Source organism: Zophobas morio, unplaced genomic scaffold, assembly GCF_036711695.1.
Source record: "Zophobas morio isolate AGI-343-1 ecotype UQ-CSIRO unplaced genomic scaffold, CSIRO_AGI_Zmor_V1 ptg000006l, whole genome shotgun sequence".
NCBI lineage: Eukaryota > Metazoa > Arthropoda > Insecta > Coleoptera > Tenebrionidae > Zophobas > Zophobas morio.
Genome location: NW_026972111.1, coordinates 3,440,783 through 3,461,386, shown reverse-complemented (window position 1 = coordinate 3,461,386; position 20,604 = coordinate 3,440,783). Strand labels below are relative to the sequence as shown.

General features: G+C 31.5%; 4 protein-coding genes across 4 annotated transcripts in view; 1 reads left to right on the top strand and 3 right to left on the bottom strand.

The window, feature by feature from the left end:
- The window catches only part of LOC135123350 (chromosome transmission fidelity protein 18 homolog), a 156,427-nt gene that overhangs the window by 128,382 nt on the left and 7,441 nt on the right, over positions 1 to 20,604 (top strand). The gene's annotated exons all lie outside the window — the stretch shown is intronic.
- On the bottom strand, positions 3,690 to 4,365 carry LOC135122987 (uncharacterized). The gene is made up of 4 exons (XM_064047486.1): positions 4,280 to 4,365; positions 4,114 to 4,224; positions 3,959 to 4,061; positions 3,690 to 3,909 (listed from the first exon to the last, which is right to left on the bottom strand). The coding sequence occupies exons 1-4, from the start codon at positions 4,313 to 4,315 to the stop codon at positions 3,761 to 3,763; spliced, it is 399 nt and encodes a 132-aa protein (XP_063903556.1). The 5' UTR covers positions 4,316 to 4,365; the 3' UTR covers positions 3,690 to 3,760.
- On the bottom strand, positions 15,499 to 16,932 carry LOC135122984 (retinaldehyde-binding protein 1-like). The gene is made up of 6 exons (XM_064047482.1): positions 16,618 to 16,932; positions 16,400 to 16,559; positions 16,094 to 16,349; positions 15,936 to 16,046; positions 15,783 to 15,885; positions 15,499 to 15,736 (listed from the first exon to the last, which is right to left on the bottom strand). Exons 1-6 carry the CDS (start codon positions 16,751 to 16,753, stop codon positions 15,588 to 15,590), a joined length of 915 nt encoding a protein of 304 aa, XP_063903552.1. The 5' UTR covers positions 16,754 to 16,932; the 3' UTR covers positions 15,499 to 15,587.
- Positions 17,642 to 20,124, bottom strand: LOC135123344 (formin-2-like). The gene is made up of 2 exons (XM_064047904.1): positions 20,013 to 20,124; positions 17,642 to 19,959 (listed from the first exon to the last, which is right to left on the bottom strand). The coding sequence occupies exons 1-2, from the start codon at positions 20,053 to 20,055 to the stop codon at positions 17,747 to 17,749; spliced, it is 2,256 nt and encodes a 751-aa protein (XP_063903974.1). The 5' UTR covers positions 20,056 to 20,124; the 3' UTR covers positions 17,642 to 17,746.

Genomic DNA, 20,604 nt, shown 5'->3' with positions numbered 1-20,604 from the left:
TTGAAAATAACAAACTAGAAATTGAAAAGTCGAAGAATTACTTTTCAATTTCTAGTTTGTTATTTTTCGGTTCGGTTTTTATTTTCTCTATTTTTGTATATATTCGAGTTGTCGATATTCCGAGTTTTTTCGATTTCAATCTTTACAATTATTTGATTTACTATTTTTGAATTTTTAATTTCCTTTTGCTTGTTTAACTATACGACACGCAACTCTTCTCATTTAATTTATTCAGTTTTCATATTTACCAACTTTTGGATGTTTAAATTTTTAGACTTTGCACTTTTTCGATCTGCAGTTTCACTAGTTTTTAATTTTTCGTTTTTTCAATATTTAATGTCCTCAATTTTTCGATTTGCAATTCTTTGTTTTGGTTTTTTATTTTTTCAGTTTTTCTTTTTCCAATGTTCCAATTTTATAATTTTTCTTTTTTTTCAATTTGCAATTTTTTGGTTTTCAATTTATCGATTTTCAAAGTTTTTAAAATTTTAGGAGGTACCACCCCTCTAAGAAAATAAAAGGCGGGTGGGCGAGGCTAATGCTTGCCAAGATAAGGTGTTTCGATTTTTCGTTTCTTCAGTTTTTAATTTGCAATTTTTACAGTTTTCATTGTAAATATGTAATAATTATGACTTTTAAAATTTTTACTTTTTAAATTTTTAGAAATGTTCCATTTTTCAGTTATTGTATTTTAAGTCTTTCATTTATTTGACTTTTCAATTTGTAGAATATTAATTTTTCAGTTTTTAGAATTCTTCAAACTTTCATTTTTTCATTTTTTTTATTTGCAGTTTATCAATTTTCCACTTGTTCATTATTTCTTCAAGGTTATGACATTCAACTCTTTGAATTTTCGTTTTTAAATTTTTCAGTTTGTCGATTTTCCAACTTCTAAATGCTTTAGTTTTTCGATTTGCAATTTTTTGTTTCGGTTTTATATTTTCTTTATTTTTTCAATCTTTCGTTTCTTCAATTTTACGATTTTAGGATTTTTCCATTTTTCAATTATACTTTAAGTTTTTCATTTATTTGGCTTTTCAATTTGTGGATCATTAATTTTTCAGTTTTTCGAATTCTTCAAACTTTCATTTTTTCAATTTTTTTATTTACAGTTTTTCAATTTTCCACTTGTTCGTTATTTCTTCAAGGTTATAGCATTCAACTCTTTCGCTTTTTCTATTTTAGGATTTTAGAATTTTTCCATTTTTCAATTATTATATTTTATGTTCTTCATTTATTTGACTTTTCAATTTGTAGAATATTAATTTTTCAGTTTTTAGAATTCTTCAAACTTTCATTTTTTCAATTTTTTTATTTACAGTTCATCATTTTTCTACTTGTTCATTATTTCTTCCAGGTTATGACATTCAACTCTTTGAATTTTCGTTTTTAAATTTTTCAGTTTGTCGATTTTCCAACTTCTGCATGCTTTAGTTTTTCGATTTGCAATTGTTTGTTTCGGTTTTCTATTTTCTTTATTTTTTCAATCTTTGGCTTTTTCAACTTTACGATTTTAGGATTTTTCCATTTCTCAATTGTATTTTAAGTTTTTCATTTATTGGACTTTTCAATTTGTAGAATATTAATTTTTCAGTTTTTAGAATTCTTCAAACTTTCATTTTTTCAATTTTTTATTTAGAATTTTTCAATTTTCCACTTGTTCGTTATTTCTTCAAGGTTGTGACATTCAACTCTTTGAATTTTCATTTCTAAATTTTTCAGTTTGTCGATTTTCCAACTTCTACATACTTTAGTTTTTCGATTTGCAATTTTTTGTTCCGGTTTTCTATTTTCTTTATTTTTTCAATCTTTCGCTTTTTCAACTTTACAATTTTAGGATTTTTCCATTTCTCGATTATATTTTAAGTTTTTCATTTATTTGACTTTTCAATTTGTGGATCATTAATTTTTCAGTTTTTCGAATTCTTCAACCTTTCATTTTTTCAATTTTTTTATTTACATTTTTTCAATTTTCCAATTGTTCGTTATTTCTTCAAGGTTATAACATTCAACTCTTTCGCTTTTTCAATTTTAGCATTTTACAATTTTTCCATTTCTCAATTACTATATTTTAAAACTTTTTCATTTATTCGATCTTTCAATTTCTCGATGTTTAATTTTTTAATTTTTCGTTCTTTCAATGGTACAGTTTATCGACTTTACCATTTTTCGATTTTTAAATTTCTCGATTTTTAGTTTTTCAAAATTTCAATCCTTCGTTTCTTTAATACTTCAATTTGCAATTTTTAGATTTTCCACTTTTTCGATTTTGCAATTTTTAGTTTTTTCAGTTTTTCGGTTTTTGAAATTTCCGATTTTTTAGTTTCTCGATTTCCCACTTTTTCGATTTTTCAACTTTTCGAATGAAAAAAATGGAATACTTTCAAAATTATAAAATTAAAAAATCAAAAATAAAGCATAAAATTAAAACTTTGTAAAATCTAAAAATTGGAAATAATTGATAATTTGAAGAAATGAAAAACTGAAAGATTAAAAATTGAAGAACAAAATCTAAAAATTGGAAATATTTGATAATAATTTGAAGAAATGAAAAATTGCAAGATTAAAAATTGAGGAACTTAAAAGTTAAAAATTGTAAAAACGAAATATTGAAAATTAAAGAAATCGAAAAATTGGATAATTGGAAATCCAAAAATTACAAAATTCAAAAATTTAAAAACTGGAAAATCGGCGAACTGAAAAATTAAATATTGAAGATTTGAAAAATTAAATAAACGGAAGATTGTGATGTAAATTCGAGAAAATGAAAACTAAACAATCAGGAATCAAGAACTTGACAAATGAAGGAAGCGAAAAATTGAAAAATCGAAAAATTTAAAAATTGAGAAACTAAAAAATCGACAAATGAAAAATTGTAATATTGAAAAAATTACAGTTGGAAGAACGGAAAATTATGTAACCAAAACACTGAAAAACGGAAAAGTTGAAAAATGGAAGAAAATGAAAAAATCCAATAAAGAGGAAAAACGAAAAATTATGGTGCCAAAAAATTGGCCGAAGGTAAATAAATCAAGATTTTTCGAAAAATTATAAAAATTTTTGCGAAGTAAAGGTAAAGAAGCGTGCGACAAGTTTGTTTCAAGTGCGTTTTCCCATTACAAATTTTGTGATGACGTCATCAGTTTTTTGGGAAGGGTTAACGATTAAATTTTGATTAACGAATTACCAAGAATACGATCGCTGGATGACCTCATCAAATTGTTGGTGTGAACGATTAGTCAAGTTTTGGTTAGCGTTTTACCACCTACATAACACTCCTAACATTCACATAAAAATATGACAACAAACGATCGAGTAGTTTTGGAAGATTATTATCTGTCTAATATAAATCCGGACAGAAACGGGAGACCTATTTCTGCGTACTTTAGAAAACATACGAGTAAGGAGGTATCGATTACAATACTTCCTTAGCTTACGGTCAGGAAGTAAAAATTGGGCGAATCTAAGAGGTCTAAAAAATTGATTATTTTCCAGTTTTTTTAACACCACTGAGGTACTTAATGTGCAGTTGTTAAGTAAGTACATTGTGGCACTTAAGGTAAATAGCGGAATGGGGCGACCTAACCTCACTTTTTCCTCTAATAAAACGAACGCTTTTGAACAGCTTTATCATTCTGACTTTAATTCAGTGTTTTAATGTATTCTTTAATACAAACGTACGTCTGTGGCACATCATCGTAACTTTGCTTTTGAATGACGTCTATTCCACCACCTTGCTCATTATCCACCACTGAAGGCCTCAATCGATATCAATTTTTTTAAAGCTACCGTGGAACCCTAGAGTATAATCATCTTTCAGTTTCTCGGGTCTCAGTGCTTCATCTACTTTAATTTCGTCTAAGCGATCAAATAGTTCTTGGTTTTCAACGAACTTTGCTTCCAGTGCATCTACAAACATTGTTATTCCCGATGATGATTTCTTTCTTCCAAAACTTACCTTCTAGTTCTTGCAAAGATAGTCCGTCCCCCCCGAAATCAGTAGGTAGCAAATTCAAAGGAATAACTTTCTTCAAAACGTCGTCTTCAGAATGAATATAAATCTTTAAGAAGTAGGAACCTCAACTAGACGCTATTTTTAGTGTTTGTACTCACCCTTTGAAATATTTTTGGTTTTATAGTTGCTTTTAGCATTTGCACAACTTTAGCTATTGGTGGCTCCACATTTATCAGGTGTATAGCTTTGACACGTGATGAGACAACTCCCTAAAATTAGAATCCCAGTGTTAACGTTCGTTACGTAAGGTTTTTTCTGGTTTACATCGTATAGAAGAACAAACGTTTTGTAAACCAGCATTGGTGTAATTCTTAGAGCGACGTTGAAAGTGAATCCTTTGCAATCAAAGACAAAAATGTCTCCAAACATGACATCGTGTCGAAGTTTTAATTCTATCATAGTAGTCAGTTTACGCACGAAATTAATCGGTTCATAGTCAGATGATACAGTTTCTCCTTTTACTTTGAAAAATGTAAGTTTGTACATATCGTCGGTTAGTTGAGGATGATCCACTAGGTATCTACAAGTAATCATGTTTGCATGGGAAAGCTTGATATGCTGTGAAAGCTAAATTTTTTGTACATTAGCAGTTACTGCACACGGTACCACAACTAATAATAGAACTACTGGAAAATCTATAAAAAATAATTTACGCCATTTTATTGTATTCCTGAAGATAAGGAAGCTTGGGATTCATCTCGTAGCTTACTTCTGCTAGCTTTGCTCTAAATGAATAATAGTTGTCAATTTTTTGTTTCGCAATTTCAATACTGCACTTGTTGAGAATCATAAAATTACGAAGGGCATGTTCGTCTTAAAAAAAAGTTTCAAATATCGCCAAATTTGCTCAAAAACATACCCAGCATTTTTGGAAGGTGCGGTTGCGTTTCGAGCCATTCTTGCAACCGAAGCACGTCTTCATTTAACGCTTTTCCACTACTGTCAAACATTTTCACTTTTTTGTCTACCAATTTCGAAATCTACTAAAGATTTTCTTGTAGATTTCGACCTCCAAAAGGTATTTTTGGCCTCATTCCTTCAAAACTTTCTACAATTTTTCCGTAATCGCCCAATGAAGTATTGCAATTTTTTGAATTTAAAATAAAATAGACAAACTTTTCAAAACTCAATTTTTCAAAACTTCCTTCACCTTTACGAAAATTTCGACAATTTTTCGACCAACTTCAAAAGGTGTGTGAAAAGTTTTGTGTAATTTCGACCTCTAGAAGTTACTTTCGGCCTTTTTTGCTTGAAAATTTTTACAATTTTTCGGCAGTCGCGCAATGAATTATTGCGATTTTTCGGATTTAATAGATACATTTTAAATCAGTACGTCGATTTTTTTTTGGATTTAAAAAATTGTCAAAAAATCCACAAAAAATCTTGGATATAATTTTCTTTTTTGGAATTTTGGACATATTTTTTATAAGGTCAATTTTTCATTTCATGGAACTTTTTTTTTGACCAAATTCAAAATGTCTTTATTTATTTAATTTTTTTTTATTTTGATACTGTCGGCCTAATTTTTTAGAAAAATGCTATTAATTTCCAACAATCGCCCAATAAAATGCACAAATTTTTTGGATTTAAAACAAAAACTGAATTTGAAATCGAAAATTTTGACGTTTTTGTCTACCAACTTCGAAATCTACTAAAGATTTTTTTGTAGATTTCGACTTCCAAAAGGTACTTCTAGCTTCATTCCTTCAAAACTTTCTACAATTTTCCATAATCGCCCAATGAAGTATTGTAATTTTTTGAATTTAAAAGAAAATGGACTAACATTTCAAAAGCTCAATTTTTCAAAACGAATTTCTCCATTATGAAAATTTCTACCATTTTTCGACCAACTTCGAAAAGTCTCTGAGAGATTTTGTGTAGATTTCGACCCTCCAGAAGTAACTTTCGGCTCTATTTCTTCGAAAACTCCTACATTTTTTTACAATCGCCCAATGAATTATTTCGGTTTTTTTAGATTTAAAAGAAAAATTGAATTTCAAATCGATGATTTTTCAAGGACCATAAACATGCCATATTTTTCGAATCAGTACGTCGGTAAATTTATATCCCAGAATTTTTTGTAGATTTTTAGACAAACTTTTCAAAAGCTCAATTTTTCAAGACTTCCTTCACCATTACGAAGATTTCGACCATTTTTCGACCAACTTCAAAAGGTATGTGACAAGTTTTATGTAATTTCAACCTCTAGAAGTTACTTTCGGCCTTTTTTCCTTGGAAATTTTTACAATTTTTCGGCAATCGCTCAATGAATTATTGCGATTTTTTGGATTTAATAGAAATATTTTGAATCAGTATCTTCATGTCTCGATTTTTTTTTGGATGTGAAAAATTGTCAAAAAATCCACAAAAATCTAAGATATAATTTTTTTTATGGATTTTTAGACATTTTTTAAAAGCTCAATTTTTCATTTCATGGAGTTTTTAACATTTTTTTGACCAAATTCAAAATGTATTTATTTATTTAATTTTTTTTTTTATTTTGATACTGTCGGCCTTATTTTTGCGAAAAATACTATAAATTTCCAACAATCGCCCAATAAAATGTAGCATTTTTTTGGATTTAAAACAAAAACTGAATTTGAAATCGAAAATTTTGACTTTTTTGTCTACCAACTTCGAAATCTACTAAAGATTTTTTTGTAGATTTCGACTTCCAAAAGGTACTTCTAGCCTCATTCCTTCAAAACTTTCTACAATTTTCCATAATCGTTCAATGAAGTATTGCAATTTTTTGAATTTAAAAGAAAATAGACAAACTTTTCAAACGCTCAATTTTTCAAAACGTCTTTCTCCATTATGAAAATTTCTACCATTTTTCGACCAACTTCGAAATGTCTCTGAGAGATTTTGTGTACATTTCGGCCCTCCAGAAGTAACCTTCGGCTTTATTTCTTCGAAAACTCCTACATTTTTTCACAATCGCCCAATGAATTATTTCAGTTTTTTTGGAGTTAAAAGAAAAATTGAATTTCAAACCGATAATTTTTCAAGGACCATAAACATGCCATATTTTTCGAATCAGTACGTCGGTAAATTTATATCCCAGAATTTTTTGTAGATTTTTAGACAAACTTTTCAAAAGCTCAATTTTTCAAAACTTCCTTCACCATTACGAAAATTTCGACCAACTTCAAAAGGTGTGTGAAAAGTTTTGTGTAATTTCAACCTCTAGAAGTTACTTTCGGCTTTTTTGCTTGAAAATTTTTACAATTTTTCGGCAATCGCGCAATGAATTATTGCGTTTTTTTGGATTTAATAGAAAAGTTTTGTATCAGTACGTCGACTTTATATCTCGGATTTTTTTTTGATTTGAAAAGTTGTCAAAAAATCCACAAAAAATCTAGGATATAATTTTTTAATGGAATTTTGGACATATTTATTATAAGGTCAATTTTTCATTTCATGGAAATTTTAACATTTTTTTGACCAAATTCGAAATGTACTTATTTATTTATTTTTTTTATTTTGATACTGTCAGCCTTATTTTCTCGAAAATACTATAAATTCACACCAATCGCCCGATAAAATGCAGCAATTTTTTGGATTTAAAACAAAAACTGAATTTGAAATCGAAAATTTTGACTTTTTTGTCTACCAACTTTGAAATCTATTACAGATTTTTTTGTAGATTTCGACCTCCAAAAGGTACTTCTTGCCTCATTCCTTCAAAACTTTCTACAATTTTCCATAATCGTCCAATGAAGTATTGCAATTTTTTGAATTTAAAAGAAAATAGACAACCTTTTCAAAAGCTCAATTTTTCAAAACGTCTTTCTCCATTATGAAAATTTCTACAATTTTTCGACCAACTTCGAAATGTCTCTGAGATATTTTGTGTAGATTTCGACCCTCCAGAAGTAACTTTCGTCTTTATTTCTTCGAAAACTCCTATATTTTTTCACAATCGCCCAATGAATTATTTCAGTTTTTTTTGGATTTAAAAGAAAAATTGAATTTCAAATCGATAATTTTTCAAGGGCCATAAACATGCCATATTTTTCGAATCAGTACGTCGGTAAATTTATATCCCAGAATTTTTTGTAGATTTTTAGACAAACTTTTCAAAAGCTCAATTTTTCAAAACTTCTTTCACCATTACGAAAATTTCGACCATTTTTCGACCAACTCCAAAAGGTATGTGAAAAGCTTTGTGTAATTTCAACATCTAGAAGTTAGTTTCGACCCTTTTTCCTTGAAAATTTTTAGAATGTTTCGGCAATTATAAGGTCAATTTTTCATTTCATGGACTTTTTTTATCAAATTCAAAATGTATTTATTTATTTAATTTTTTTATTTTGATACTATCGGACATATTTTTTCGAAAAATACTATAAATTTCCAACAATAGCCCAATAAAATCTGTCAATTTTTTGGATTTAAAACAAAAACTGAATTTGAAATCGAGGATTTTGACTTTTTTGTCTAACAACTTCGAAATCTACGAAAAATTATTTTTAGATTTCGAATGATAACTGTAAAACATCTCCAAGATTTCAAAGCATTTGGTGTTGTAGTTCCTGATTAAATCAAAAAAATAAATTTACTTAGCTAGTACTAGCTAGGATAAAACTGATTTTGGTAAATGACATACCGTCTAATAAAGGAGAGGGTGGGTGGGCGGGGCTAGTACCAGCTAAGATAACACTGACTTTGGCAAATGACATATCTTCTAAGAAATGAGAGGGTGGGTGGGCGGCGCAAGTAACTGCTAAAATAAGGTCGGTGCTTATTTACCTGCATACTGCAAATAAGCCAATAACCAACTGTATCAAAATTGTATCAAATTTAAGATTTTCACCAATTTATGCAATAAATGCAAAAAAAATACCCCGCATTATTTTATATTTTGCATTTGTTAGTTCTTCGGTATTTAGAAAAAGCTTCGGTTTTCCTGTCATTTATGTATTTACAGTTATTTATAAAATGAAAACCCAAGCGAAAACACGTTGTAATTTGCTGAAACTGGAAAATCGAGTAAAGATAGGTCTGCCCTTGAACTGCTAACTGTCACAACAATTCGACAAAAAACATGGTAATAAAAGTGTGAAGATCACGATTTTTTAAATTACCATTCCGTACAGACCAACTTTACTATTTTGGGTTCGAAATTCTTGGCCCCTAACCAGGATTTTCGAAACATTCGGTTTGAAGATTACATTTTTTAATGATTTCAAAATCTCGAAAAACAGTAAAAAAATCATGGAGAATATAGAAAAATTGTTAATAAGTGCTTAAAAATTTTGGGATATCTCGACGAATTAATTCGAAAAACAATGTCCCGGAGCAAAATCTTTTAAAAAATTGCTTTTATAATGAAATTTTTGAAAATTTTCTTAAAAATCTTTAAAAAAATGCTGGGATGAAAAAATTTTTCGAAAAATGCGTTTGGAAAATGAGATTTTTTTATAACTTGAATACTTGAAAAATTGACAAAAATTCATACGGAGGTTGTTGAAAATTCGCCTAAAAATACTAAACAAATTTTAGGATATTGATGAAGATTTTTAAAAAATTTGATTTGAAAATTACGATTCTTAAAAGTTGTCAAAAAATCCTCGACAAATTTCTACGATATGAATTTCGATAAAACGACTCGAAAAACATAAAGTGTGATTTTTGATTTGTTGTCTTGACATCTCGAAGAAACGGAAAAAAAAATTTTTGAAAATAAGTGTTAGATCAATATTTTTAAAATTGCTAATCATTGCAGATCAGTTTTAGTGTTTTGAGTTCGTAATTCTTGGTTTCCAACCAAGATTTTCGAAAAAAAAATAGTGTGAAGATGAAATTTTTTAAAAATCTCAAAATTTCGAAAAACGTTCAAAAAATTCAAGGGGGGTATGAGAAATTTTGATTTTTGAAAAGGTGCCTAAAAACCCTCAAAAGTGCGGGATGTAGATCTCGACGACAAAATTATTTTGAAAATGGAATTTTGAAAAATTTGTGTAAGTCTTTAAAAAATGTTGCCTGAAATCCTCAAAGAGTTCTGAGTTGTCTTCACGAACTGCTTCGAAAAACATAAGGTCTTAATAATTCGGGACCAAGATTATTGAAAAAATTGGTTTGAAAATGGTGTTTTTTGAAAATTTGTCTAAAAATCCTCAATGCCGCGATATACAAGATTTTCGAAAAATTCGGTTTGAAAATGATAATTTTTAAATAACTCGAAAATTCGAAAAACGGTCAAAAAAAATTGTGGGGTATTGATATCGACAAAATAATTCAAAATACATAAAGTTTCAATGATCCCAGACCAAGATTTTTGACAAATTTGGTTTGAAAAAAAATTGAATTTTTTAAAAGTTGTCAATTAATTCTCAAAAATTCGTGGGTATATCTAAATCTCGTCGAATTGAGTCGAAAAATGTGGTTTCAAAAAGCTTTTTTTACTATCTCGAAATTAAAAAGACAGTGAAAAAATTCATAAGGGTTAATGTTGAATCGAGATTTTTGAAAAGTTGTATAAAAATCCTCAAACAAATCTGGAATTTTAGAGCTCTTCTCGACGAAATAATTTAAAAAAACATAACGTGTCGATGGTCTTTTGAATTGGATTTTTGAAAAATTTGGTTTTTAATATCTCGAAATATCGTGAAAAGGTCAAAAAATTTATACGAGAAATGAAAAAAAAAATGAAAAATTGAGACTTTGGAAAAGTTTCCTAAGAATCTTCCTAAAATTCATACAGTGGGGCATTGCGAATTTGAAATGTTTGACAAGGTTTCCAATCAAGATTTTCGAAAAATTCGGTTTGAAAATAGAATTTTTTAAGTTCTCGATACATCAAAAAAGGTCAGGTGGCTAAAAATCTTCAAAAAATTCTGGGTTATATTTCTCGAAGACCTAATTCGAGAAACATATTCTGAATAGTCCCAGGCCAAAGTTTTTGACAAAATTTGTTTGAAAATAGAATTTTTGATAATTTGCTTCAAATTGATGAAAAAATTCTTCGAACCCCGAACAAAATTTTCGAAAAATTCGTTTTAAAAATGAAAGTTTCTAAATAGCTTGAAAACTCGAAAAACTATCAAAATATTCATAGATTTATATATTCATATTGAAAAATTGCCTAAGGGTCCTGAGATATTGATCTCTACGAAATAGTTCGAACAACATAAAGTGTTGATGATCACAGATAAAAATTTTTGAAAAATGCGGTTTGAAAGTTAAATTTTTAAAAGTTATTAAAAATCCTCCAAAAATCGAATATGGATCTCGATAAATGGAAAAACAAAGTGTCAATGGTCTCAAACCTAAGATTTTCGAAAAATTCGGTTTAAAAATTATTTTTTTTTTAATCAAGAAATATCGAAAAACTCAAACGGGGTGTTGAGAAACTATAAGAGTTTTAAAAAGTTGTCTAAAAATCCTTACAGACTAATTTTTATATTTTTGGCTCCAAATCAGGATTTTCGAAAAATACGGTTTAAAAATGGAAATTTTTAATGATCCCTAAATCTCAAAAAACGATAAAAAAATTCATGGGGATTTTTGAAAAGGTGCTTCAAAATTTCCAAAAAAATTTAGAATAAAGCTATCGACGAGTTGATTCGAAAAACATAACGTGTCAATAGTCCCGAAGCAAGATTTTTGAAAAAAATTGTTTAAAAATGAATTTTTTTTAAATTTGTTCAAAGGTCTTAAAAAATGCTGGGAAACAGATCTCGACGAGCTGATTCGAAAAACGTAGTGTTAATAGTCTCCGATTAAGATTTTTGAAAAATTCAGTTTGAAATTGCGGATTTTTAAACAACTGGAAAAGCGAAAAAACGGTCAAAAATTCATACCGGGGAGATTGAAATATTGAGATTTTTGAAAAGTTGTCTAAAAATTTTCATACAATTCTGGGACATACATCTCGACGAGCTGATTCGAAAAACATAGTGTTAGTGATTCCAGAGCAAAATTTTTGAAAAATTTGGTTCGAAAATTAATTTTTTTTAAAGTTGTCAAAAATCGTCGAAAACATTTTAGGATATGGATCTCGATAAGTGGAAAAACATAAAGCGTTAATGGCCTCGAACTTAAGGTTTTCGAAAAATTCGGTTTAATTTTTTTTTTGTTTTGATCAAAAAATATCGAAAAACTCAAACAGGGCATTGAGAAATTGAGGGTTTTGAAAAGTTATCTAAAAATCCTTACAGACCAATTTTTATATGTTTGTTCACAATCCAAAATTTTCGAAAAATTCGGTTTGAAAATGAAAATTTTTAATGGTCTCGAAATCTCGAAAAACTATCAAAAAATTAATAGCGATTTTTGAAAAGGTGCTTAGAAATCCTGAAAACATTCTGGGATAAAGATATCGACGAGTTGATTCGCAAAACATAACGTGTCACTGGTCCCACACCAAGATTTTTAAGCAAAATAGTTAAAAATGGAATTTCTGAAAATTTATTGAAAGGTCTTAAAAAATGCAGGGAAATCGATCTCGATGAGCTGATACGAAAAATGTAGTGTTAATAGTCCACGAATAAGATTTTCGAAAAGTTCGATTTGAAATTGACGTTTTTCTAAAAAACTGGAAAACTCAAAAAACGGTCAAAAATTGATACCGGGGAGATTGAAATTTTGAGATTTTTGAGAAGTTGTCTAAAAATTCTCATACAATACAAAGATTTTTGAAAAATTTGGTTCGAAACCAAGATTTTAGAAAAATTCAGTGAAAATGAAAATTTTTAGTGATCTCGAAATCTCGAAAAATTATCAAAAAAATCATGGGGATTTTTGAAAAGATCCTTACAAATCCTTAAAAAAATCTGAAATAAAGCTATGGACGAGTTGAATTGAAAAACAACGTGTCAATAGTCCCGGAGCAAGATTTTTCAAAAATCATTTTAAAAATGGATTTTTTTAAAAATTGTTTAGAAGTCCTAAAAAATGGTGGGAAACGATGTCGACGAGCTGATTCTAAAAACATAGTGTTAATAGCCCCCGAATAAGATTTTTTTTAAATTCGGTTTGAAATTGCGGATTTTTAAATAACTGGAAAACTCAAAAAACGGTCAAAAATTCAAACCTGAGAAATTAAAATATAGAGATTTTTGTAAAGTTGCCTAAAAATTCTCAAACAATTCTGGGATATAGCTGATAGCTGATTCGAAAAATAGTGTTAGTGATCCCAGATCAGGATTTTTGAAAAAATTTACTCGAAAATTATTTTTTTTAAGTTGTCAAAAATCTTCAAAAAACAAAATGTCAATGGTTTGAAAATATATTTTTTTAATATCTCGGAGTTTAGGAAAATAGTAAAAAAATTCGTGCGGGTTACTGATAAATTGAGATTTTTAAAAAGTTCCTCAAACATTCTCAAAAAAATTGTGACAATGAAAAACAAAATGACTTCTTTTAATACTCTAAATATAGAAAAACTATTAAAGTATTCATGGATTTATATATTCATTTTGAAAAATTGCCTAAATATCCTGATATAATTCGAACATAAACTGTTGATGATACGGGATCAAGATTTTTGAAAAATTTGGTTGGAAAATTAAATTTTTTAAAAGTTGTCAAAAATCCTCCAAAAAATTCTAAAATATCCTCAAAAATACTGGGATATAAATCTCGACCAGCTGAGTCGAAATATTACTGAGCCCGGACCATGATTTTCGCCAAAATTACTTTAAAGAATCCTGAAATATAGAATTCGACTAGCTAGATTTTTCAACTTACCAATCCTTACAGACCAGTTTTACTATTTTGACTTCTAAGTTCTTGGTCCCCAACCAAGATTTTCGAAAAATTCGGTTTGAAAATGAAAATTTTTAATTATCTCGAAATTTCGAAAAATTATCAAAAAATTCATGGGAATTTTTGAAAAGATGCTTAGAAATCCTCAAAAAAATCTCAGATAAAGCTATCGACGAGCTGATTCGAAAAACGTACTGTTAATAGTCCCAGAATAAGATTTTCGAAAAATGCGGTTTAAAATTGACGATTTTTAAATAATTGGAAAACTCAAAAAACGTTCAAAAATTCATACCGGGGAGACTGAAATATTGAGATTTTTGAAAAGTTGTCTGAAAATTCTGATATAGGTCTCGACGAGCTAATTCGAGAAACAGTGTTAGTGATCCTAGATTAAAATTTTTGAAAAATTTGGTTCGAAAATTATTACTTTTAAAAAAAGTTGTCAAAAATCTGCAAAGAAAATCTGGGATATAAATTTCGATGCGATGATTCAAAAAACACAAACTGTCAATGGTTTGAAAATGTTTTTCTTTTTAATATCTCGAAGTTAAGAAAAGCAATAAAAAAATTCGTGCAGATTACTGATAAATTGAAATTTTTGAAAAGTTTCGTAAACATTCTCAAAAATTGTAACAACGAAAAACAAAATGATTTGAAAAATTGTCTAAGTATTCTGAGATATTGATCTCTATTACATAATTCGAACAACTTAGAGTGTTGATGATTCCCAATCAAGATTTTTGAAAAATTTGGTTTGAAAATTAAATTTTTTAAAAGTTGTCAAAAATTCTCCAAAAAATTCTGGGATGTGGAGCTAGATAAGTGGAGAAACGTAGTGTTTATGCCCCGGACTAAGATTTTCCAAAAATTCGGTTTAAAAATAGTTTTTCTTTTAATATCAAGAAATTTCGAAAAACTCATTGAAAAATTAAGAGTTTTGAAAAGGTTTCTAAAAATCCCCACACGAGTCTGAGTCTATATACTTACAGACCAAATTTTCTATTTTTGGTCCCAAATCAAGATTTTCGAAAAAATCGCTTTGTAAATGGAAGTTTTTCAATGATCTCGAAATCTCGAGAAATGTACTTCGAAATTTTCAAAAAATTTTGAGATATGCGTTTTTTCGAAAAACAACGTGTCAATGATCTCGGAGCAAGATTTTTGAAAAAATTTAAAAATGAAGTTTTCGAAAATTTGTTTGAAAGTCAAAAAAATGCCGGCGAAACAGATCCCGATGAGGTGATTCGAAAAACGTAGTGTTAAGAGTCCGCGAATAAAATTTTCGAAAAATTCGGTTTGAAATTGAAAATGTTTAAATAAAACTCAAAAAGAAGGTAAAAAATCCGTGCCGGGGAAATTGAAAAGTTGAAGATCCAAAAATTCGTAGAGGGGCTATGGAAAAATGAAGATGTTTTTTGAAATACCGAAAAACGGTGAAGAAATCCATACACAGTATTGCAAAATTGGGATTTTCGAGAACTTGCCTAAAAATCCCTAAACAATTATCTGCTATTTTGGGGTTTTCAATTTTTAATTTTTGAAACACTCATTACGAGATTTATTATTTATGGTGGTGCCCCCGGAAACACAAATTTGAAGAATTTAATTTTGGACACCAATAGATTTTTAATCACATTATAACCTTAAAACTATCTTAAAATTATCACAAAAAAATTAAATCCCCAGAATCAGGTTTTATATATAATTGATCGGTTTAACTAGTTTTAGACCAAGTTTTTTTCAACGATAATCGAATTATTAGATAAGAGTGACGACTTTATGTAAGACTTTATTTTAGTTTTCAGTTTATGTTATGACTACAAAAGTATTACTATCTTATTACTAAAACTTTATTTCTTTAGTCAATTTCAATTTTTTTGAAATTACCATGAACCCCTAGATTACAATCATCTATCAACTTCTTAGGTCTCAAGTCTTCGTCTACCTTAATTTCATCTAGGCGGTCAAATAATTCTTGATTTTGTGCTAACTTTGCGTCCAAAATTTCTGCAAGTGTTGTTTTTTTATCAGTTTTTTTTCTTCCAAAACTTACCTTCTAGCTCTTGTAACGATAGTCCTTTACCGCCCCAATCACTAGGCAACAAATTCAGCGGAATAACTTTCTTTAAAGCATCTTCGTCTGAATGAATATGAACCTTGCAAAAAAATCAACGTAAATATTGCTTTTTTCAGTGCTTACACTTACTCTTTCAAATAGTTTTGGTTTCATAACGATTTTCACTGCTTGCATCATTTTGGTTATTGGTGGTGCCATGTTTATTATATGTGCAGCTTTGAAACGTGTCGAGAGAACTCCCTAGAACCAAATTTTAGAAATCGTTACACAGATCATTTTTGTCTTACATCATGGAGGACGACGAAAACTTTATAAAGTAGCATTGGTGTAACTTTCAGAGCGGCATTTAAAGTAAGTCCTTTATAGTCAAATACAAAAATGTCTCCATGCATAACGTCATGTCGCAGCTTTAGCTCCGTCAGAGCAGCCATTTTTCTGATATAATTAATCGGGTCGAGGTTAGGTGATATAAATTCACCTTTTATTTTGAAAAAAGTGAGTTTGCACATGTCGTCGGTCAATTGAGGGTGGTCCACGACGTATCTACAATTTTGTCGTTTTGAAAAAGTCCACCACATACTGTAGTAATTTACGCAATCTTGTCAAATTCCTTCATGTGCGGACGTTTGGGATTCATCTCGTAGGCAATTTCTGGCACCCTCGCCCTCACCGAATAATAGCCATCGATCCTCTGTTTAGTAACTTCAACACTACCCTTATTCAGGATCAAAAAATTGCGCAGAGCGTGAGCGTCTTAAACAACCAAACAATTAAGTGTTCGCGAATGTTCCAAAAGTGTTCAAAAACTTACCCAACATTTTTGGAAGGTGGGTTTGCATTTCCAGCCATTCTTCCAGACGACGAACATCTTCATTTAACGCTTTTCCACTACTGTTGAAGTGTTTGGCAGCTTGATCAAATAAACGATCGAGTTGTTCTCTCGTCATTTTGCACACTGATGTTGCATGACCGGATTGCAGATAGTCGAGGTTGAGTTTTTGCTCTTGCTGAGCTTTATACTAGTCAAGGACGTGGGTCCTGTTTCGCTCATTTTGTTAATTTTTGTCTCAGCTACCTGCTTAATGTATGAAGTTAAAATTATTTGGACAGAGTCAAGAACAGACTACTTTCTCAAACTAACAATCCAATTACTTGGAAATGTTTTTTAAAAATTATCGTCTGGGTGATAAAAGGCTAATCATTTGTTGTTCGTCCCTTGCCCCACTGCTATCTCAAAATATTGTCAAAATGTTTTGTACAAATTGCGTTGTTAATTGTATTTTATTACGTTAGTTACTTTGTGAACTTCACCCGATTAAACTGCTATTTCCAACCAATTAGCATGTGAAAAGACGGGTATCAGTAAGCAGTAATTAAATTCTTATAGACTAATATTGTTTCAAGGATTGTTGCCGTTCTTTTATTGTTAAATGGACACTCGCGCGGCACTTTTTCTAGCAATTAAAATAATTTTTAGGTCACACTTATATTTAAAATCGTCTACATTTGATAAAATAATTGTTGTTTGATCAAAGCCGATGAACATCTAGAGCAGTGTCCAGTGTAATAATACACAAAGATTTTATTCTTTTGATATTTAATAATGTTATTGTGATAAAAACACGAAATTTGCATGGTGTTTATAGTTTGATTTTATTGGGATAATATTTAAACAAGTTTTTCTTTATACTGGATAAATGTGGACGTTGCGTAATATATACCTACCGAATTTTGTTGGGTGTTTTTGTATGAATTTGCCAATAAACAACTTTTATCGCTTCCTATGAATTAAAGAAATGTATAGTGAGTCGCTCAAAATGAAACTATTTAACAAGTAAATTGCAACCATTTATTTCAAAATAACAAAAGAATTATTATTTCATTCCGATCATTACATTCCTACTAAAAAAACTAAAAGATTAAATATTAAGTACAACTATTTATTGTGGTCTAATACCAGGAATAATTGGTACTGGTCCTATTTCAAGACCAGGCACTTCAATTCCGGGAACTGGTTGGGGTTTGATTCCTGGAATGATTGGCACTGGTTGTACTTCAAGTCCGGGGGTTTCGATTCCGGGGACTGGTTGTGGTTTGATTCCTGGGATGATTGGTACTGGGTTTACTTCAAGTCCGGGGGTTTCGATTCCGGGAACTGGTTGTGGTTTAATTCCTGGGATGATTGGTACTGGGTTTACTTCAAGTCCGGGGGTTTCGATTCCGGGGACTGGTTGTGGTTTGATTCCTGGGATGATTGGCACTGGTTGTACTTCAAGTCCGGGGGTTTCGATTCCGGGGACTGGTTGTGGTTTGATTCCTGGGATGATTGGTACTGGGTTTACTTCAAGTCCGGGGGTTTCGATTCCGGGGACTGGTTGTGGTTTGATTCCTGGAATAATTGGTACTGGGTTTACTTCAAGTCCGGGGGTTTCGATTCCGGGGACTGGTTGTGGTTTGATCCCTGGGATGATTGGTACTGGGTTTACTTCAAGTCCGGGGGTTTCGATTCCGGGGACTGGTTGTGGTTTGATTCCTGGAATGATTGGTACTGGATTGACTTCAAGTCCGGGGGTTTCGATTCCGGGGACTGGTTGTGGTTTGATTCCTGGGATGATTGGTACTGGGTTTACTTCAAGTCCGGGGGTTTCGATTCCGGGAACTGGTTGTGGTTTGATTCCTGGGATGATTGGTACTGGGTTTACTTCAAGTCCGGGGGTTTCGATTCCGGGGACTGGTTGGGGTTTGATTCCTGGAATGATTGGTACTGGATTGACTTCAAGTCCGGGGGTTTCGATTCCGGGGACTGGTTGTGGTTTAATTCCTGGGATGATTGGTACTGGGTTTACTTCAAGTCCGGGGGTTTCGATTCCGGGGACTGGTTGTGGTTTGATTCCTGGGATGATTGGTACTGGATCTACACCAAGTTCTGGGATTTCGATTCCGGGGATTGGTTGTGGTTTGATTCCTGGGATGATTGGTACTGGATCTACACCAAGTTCTGGGATTTCGATTCCGGGGATTGGTTGTGGTTTGATTCCTGGGATGATTGGTACTGGATCTACACCAAGTTCTGGAATTTCGATTCCGGGGATTGGTTGTGGTTTGATTCCTGGGATGATTGGTACTGGATCTACACCAAGTTCTGGGATTTCGATTCCGGGGATTGGTTGTGGTTTGATTCCTGGGATGATTGGTACTGGGTTTACTTCAAGTCCGGGGGTTTCGATTCCGGGGACTGGTTGTGGTTTGATTCCTGGGATGATTGGTACTGGATCTACACCAAGTTCTGGGATTTCGATTCCGGGGATTGGTTGTGGTTTGATTCCTGGGATGATTGGTACTGGGTTTACTTCAAGTCCGGGAGTTTCGATTCCGGGGACAGGTTGGGGTTTGATTCCTGGAATGATTGGTACTGGATTGACTTCAAGTCCGGGGGTTTCGATTCCGGGGACTGGTTGTGGTTTAATTCCTGGAATGATTGGTACTGGGTTTACTTCAAGTCCGGGGGTTTCGATTCCGGGGACTGGTTGTGGTTTAATTCCTGGGATGATTGGTACTGGGTTTACTTCAAGTCCGGGGGTTTCGATTCCGGGGATTGGTTGTGGTTTAATTCCTGGGATGATTGGTACTGGGTTTACTTCAAGTCCGGGGGTTTCGATTCCGGGTACTGGTTGTGGTTTAATTCCTGGGATGATTGGTACTGGGTTTACTTCAAGTCCGGGGGTTTCGATTCCGGGAACTGGTTGAGGTTTGATTCCTGGGATGATTGGTACTGGATCTACACCAAGTTCTGGAGTTTCGATTCCTGGAATTGGTTGGGGTTTGATTCCTGGGATGATTGGTACTGGATCCACACCAAGTTCGGGAGTTTCGATTCCGGGAACTGGTTGAGGTTTGATTCCTGGAATGATTGGAACAGGGTCCACCTCGAGTCCGGGAGTTTCAATTCCAGGAACTGGTTGTGGTTTGATTCCTGGAATGATGGGGACGGGGTTCACTTCAAGCCCTGGTGTTTCAATTTCTGGTACCGGTTGAGGTTTGATTCCTGGTACGATGGGTACTGGGTTTACTTCAATAACTGGGACATCAATTCCTGGTACAACGGCGATGGGTGGTCGAACAACTAGTTTGCGTACATAGCGGGCATCCAATGCTGTAAATGTGAACAGTTGTACTAGTTTCAGGGTCAATCGTTTTAGTACTTACCAGGTGCGAATGCTAACGCAAACGCAAGAAATATCAACTTCATTTCGTTTGCTTCTCTTGTTGTAATTTCTTAATGCACAATTCTTCCACTCTGCTGATGATTTGGTGTTCTACTGACACTCTTATATACGAAACTTAAATCCTATACAACGCTAGGGGTATAAATTATAAGGGTTTTTATTTTGAGATCTTTTAAGCCAACAGACATACTGATAATCATAATCCAATAAAGATGTTATCTATACTACGTAAATCGATTTCTGTTGTATGTACACTCGAGTAGGTAGAAACTTTTGAATTAATACATTTACGACGACACCTTTGATTCTTTGATAATTATCGCCTTAAATTAATTCCTCAACGATGCGTCTATTAATCTAAAATATTAATTTCGGGAGAAGGCATCCACTCTTTCTTTCTTTGATTACTGCGTAACCACAACAGTATTTCCTTTTAACGTTGACAAATGCTCCCGCCGTTATCCCGTGCGCCTAGGGATCGAAATAATCTGACAAACAATGGAATCACAGTGAAAATGGGCTATCAGCAACCAGTTTTCCCATTTCCAGTATAACGCTAAGCTCGCAATCTA

What these genes read in the sequence shown, in the direction of transcription:
- LOC135122984 (XM_064047482.1), bottom strand. Translation starts at nt 16,753, where the DNA reads ATGACGAGAGAACAACTCGATCGTTTATTTGATCAAGCTGCCAAACAC. An exon ending in AAGGAATTTGACAAGATTGC is followed by an intron (nt 16,350 to 16,399) that starts GTAAATTACTAC and finishes ACAAAATTGTAG; the next exon opens with ATACGTCGTGGACCACCCTC. An exon ending in AACCAAAACTATTTGAAAGA is followed by an intron (nt 15,886 to 15,935) that starts GTAAGTGTAAGC and finishes TTTTTTTGCAAG; the next exon opens with GTTCATATTCATTCAGACGA.
- LOC135122987 (XM_064047486.1), bottom strand. Translation starts at nt 4,315, where the DNA reads ATGCTGGTTTACAAAACGTTTGTTCTTCTATACGAT. An exon ending in AACCAAAAATATTTCAAAGG is followed by an intron (nt 4,062 to 4,113) that starts GTGAGTACAAAC and finishes TACTTCTTAAAG; the next exon opens with ATTTATATTCATTCTGAAGA. An exon ending in ATCTTTGCAAGAACTAGAAG is followed by an intron (nt 3,910 to 3,958) that starts GTAAGTTTTGGA and finishes CAATGTTTGTAG; the next exon opens with ATGCACTGGAAGCAAAGTTC.
- LOC135123344 (XM_064047904.1), bottom strand. Translation starts at nt 20,055, where the DNA reads ATGAAGTTGATATTTCTTGCGTTTGCGTTAGCATTCGCACCTG. An exon ending in TGCGTTAGCATTCGCACCTG is followed by an intron (nt 19,960 to 20,012) that starts GTAAGTACTAAA and finishes TCACATTTACAG; the next exon opens with CATTGGATGCCCGCTATGTA.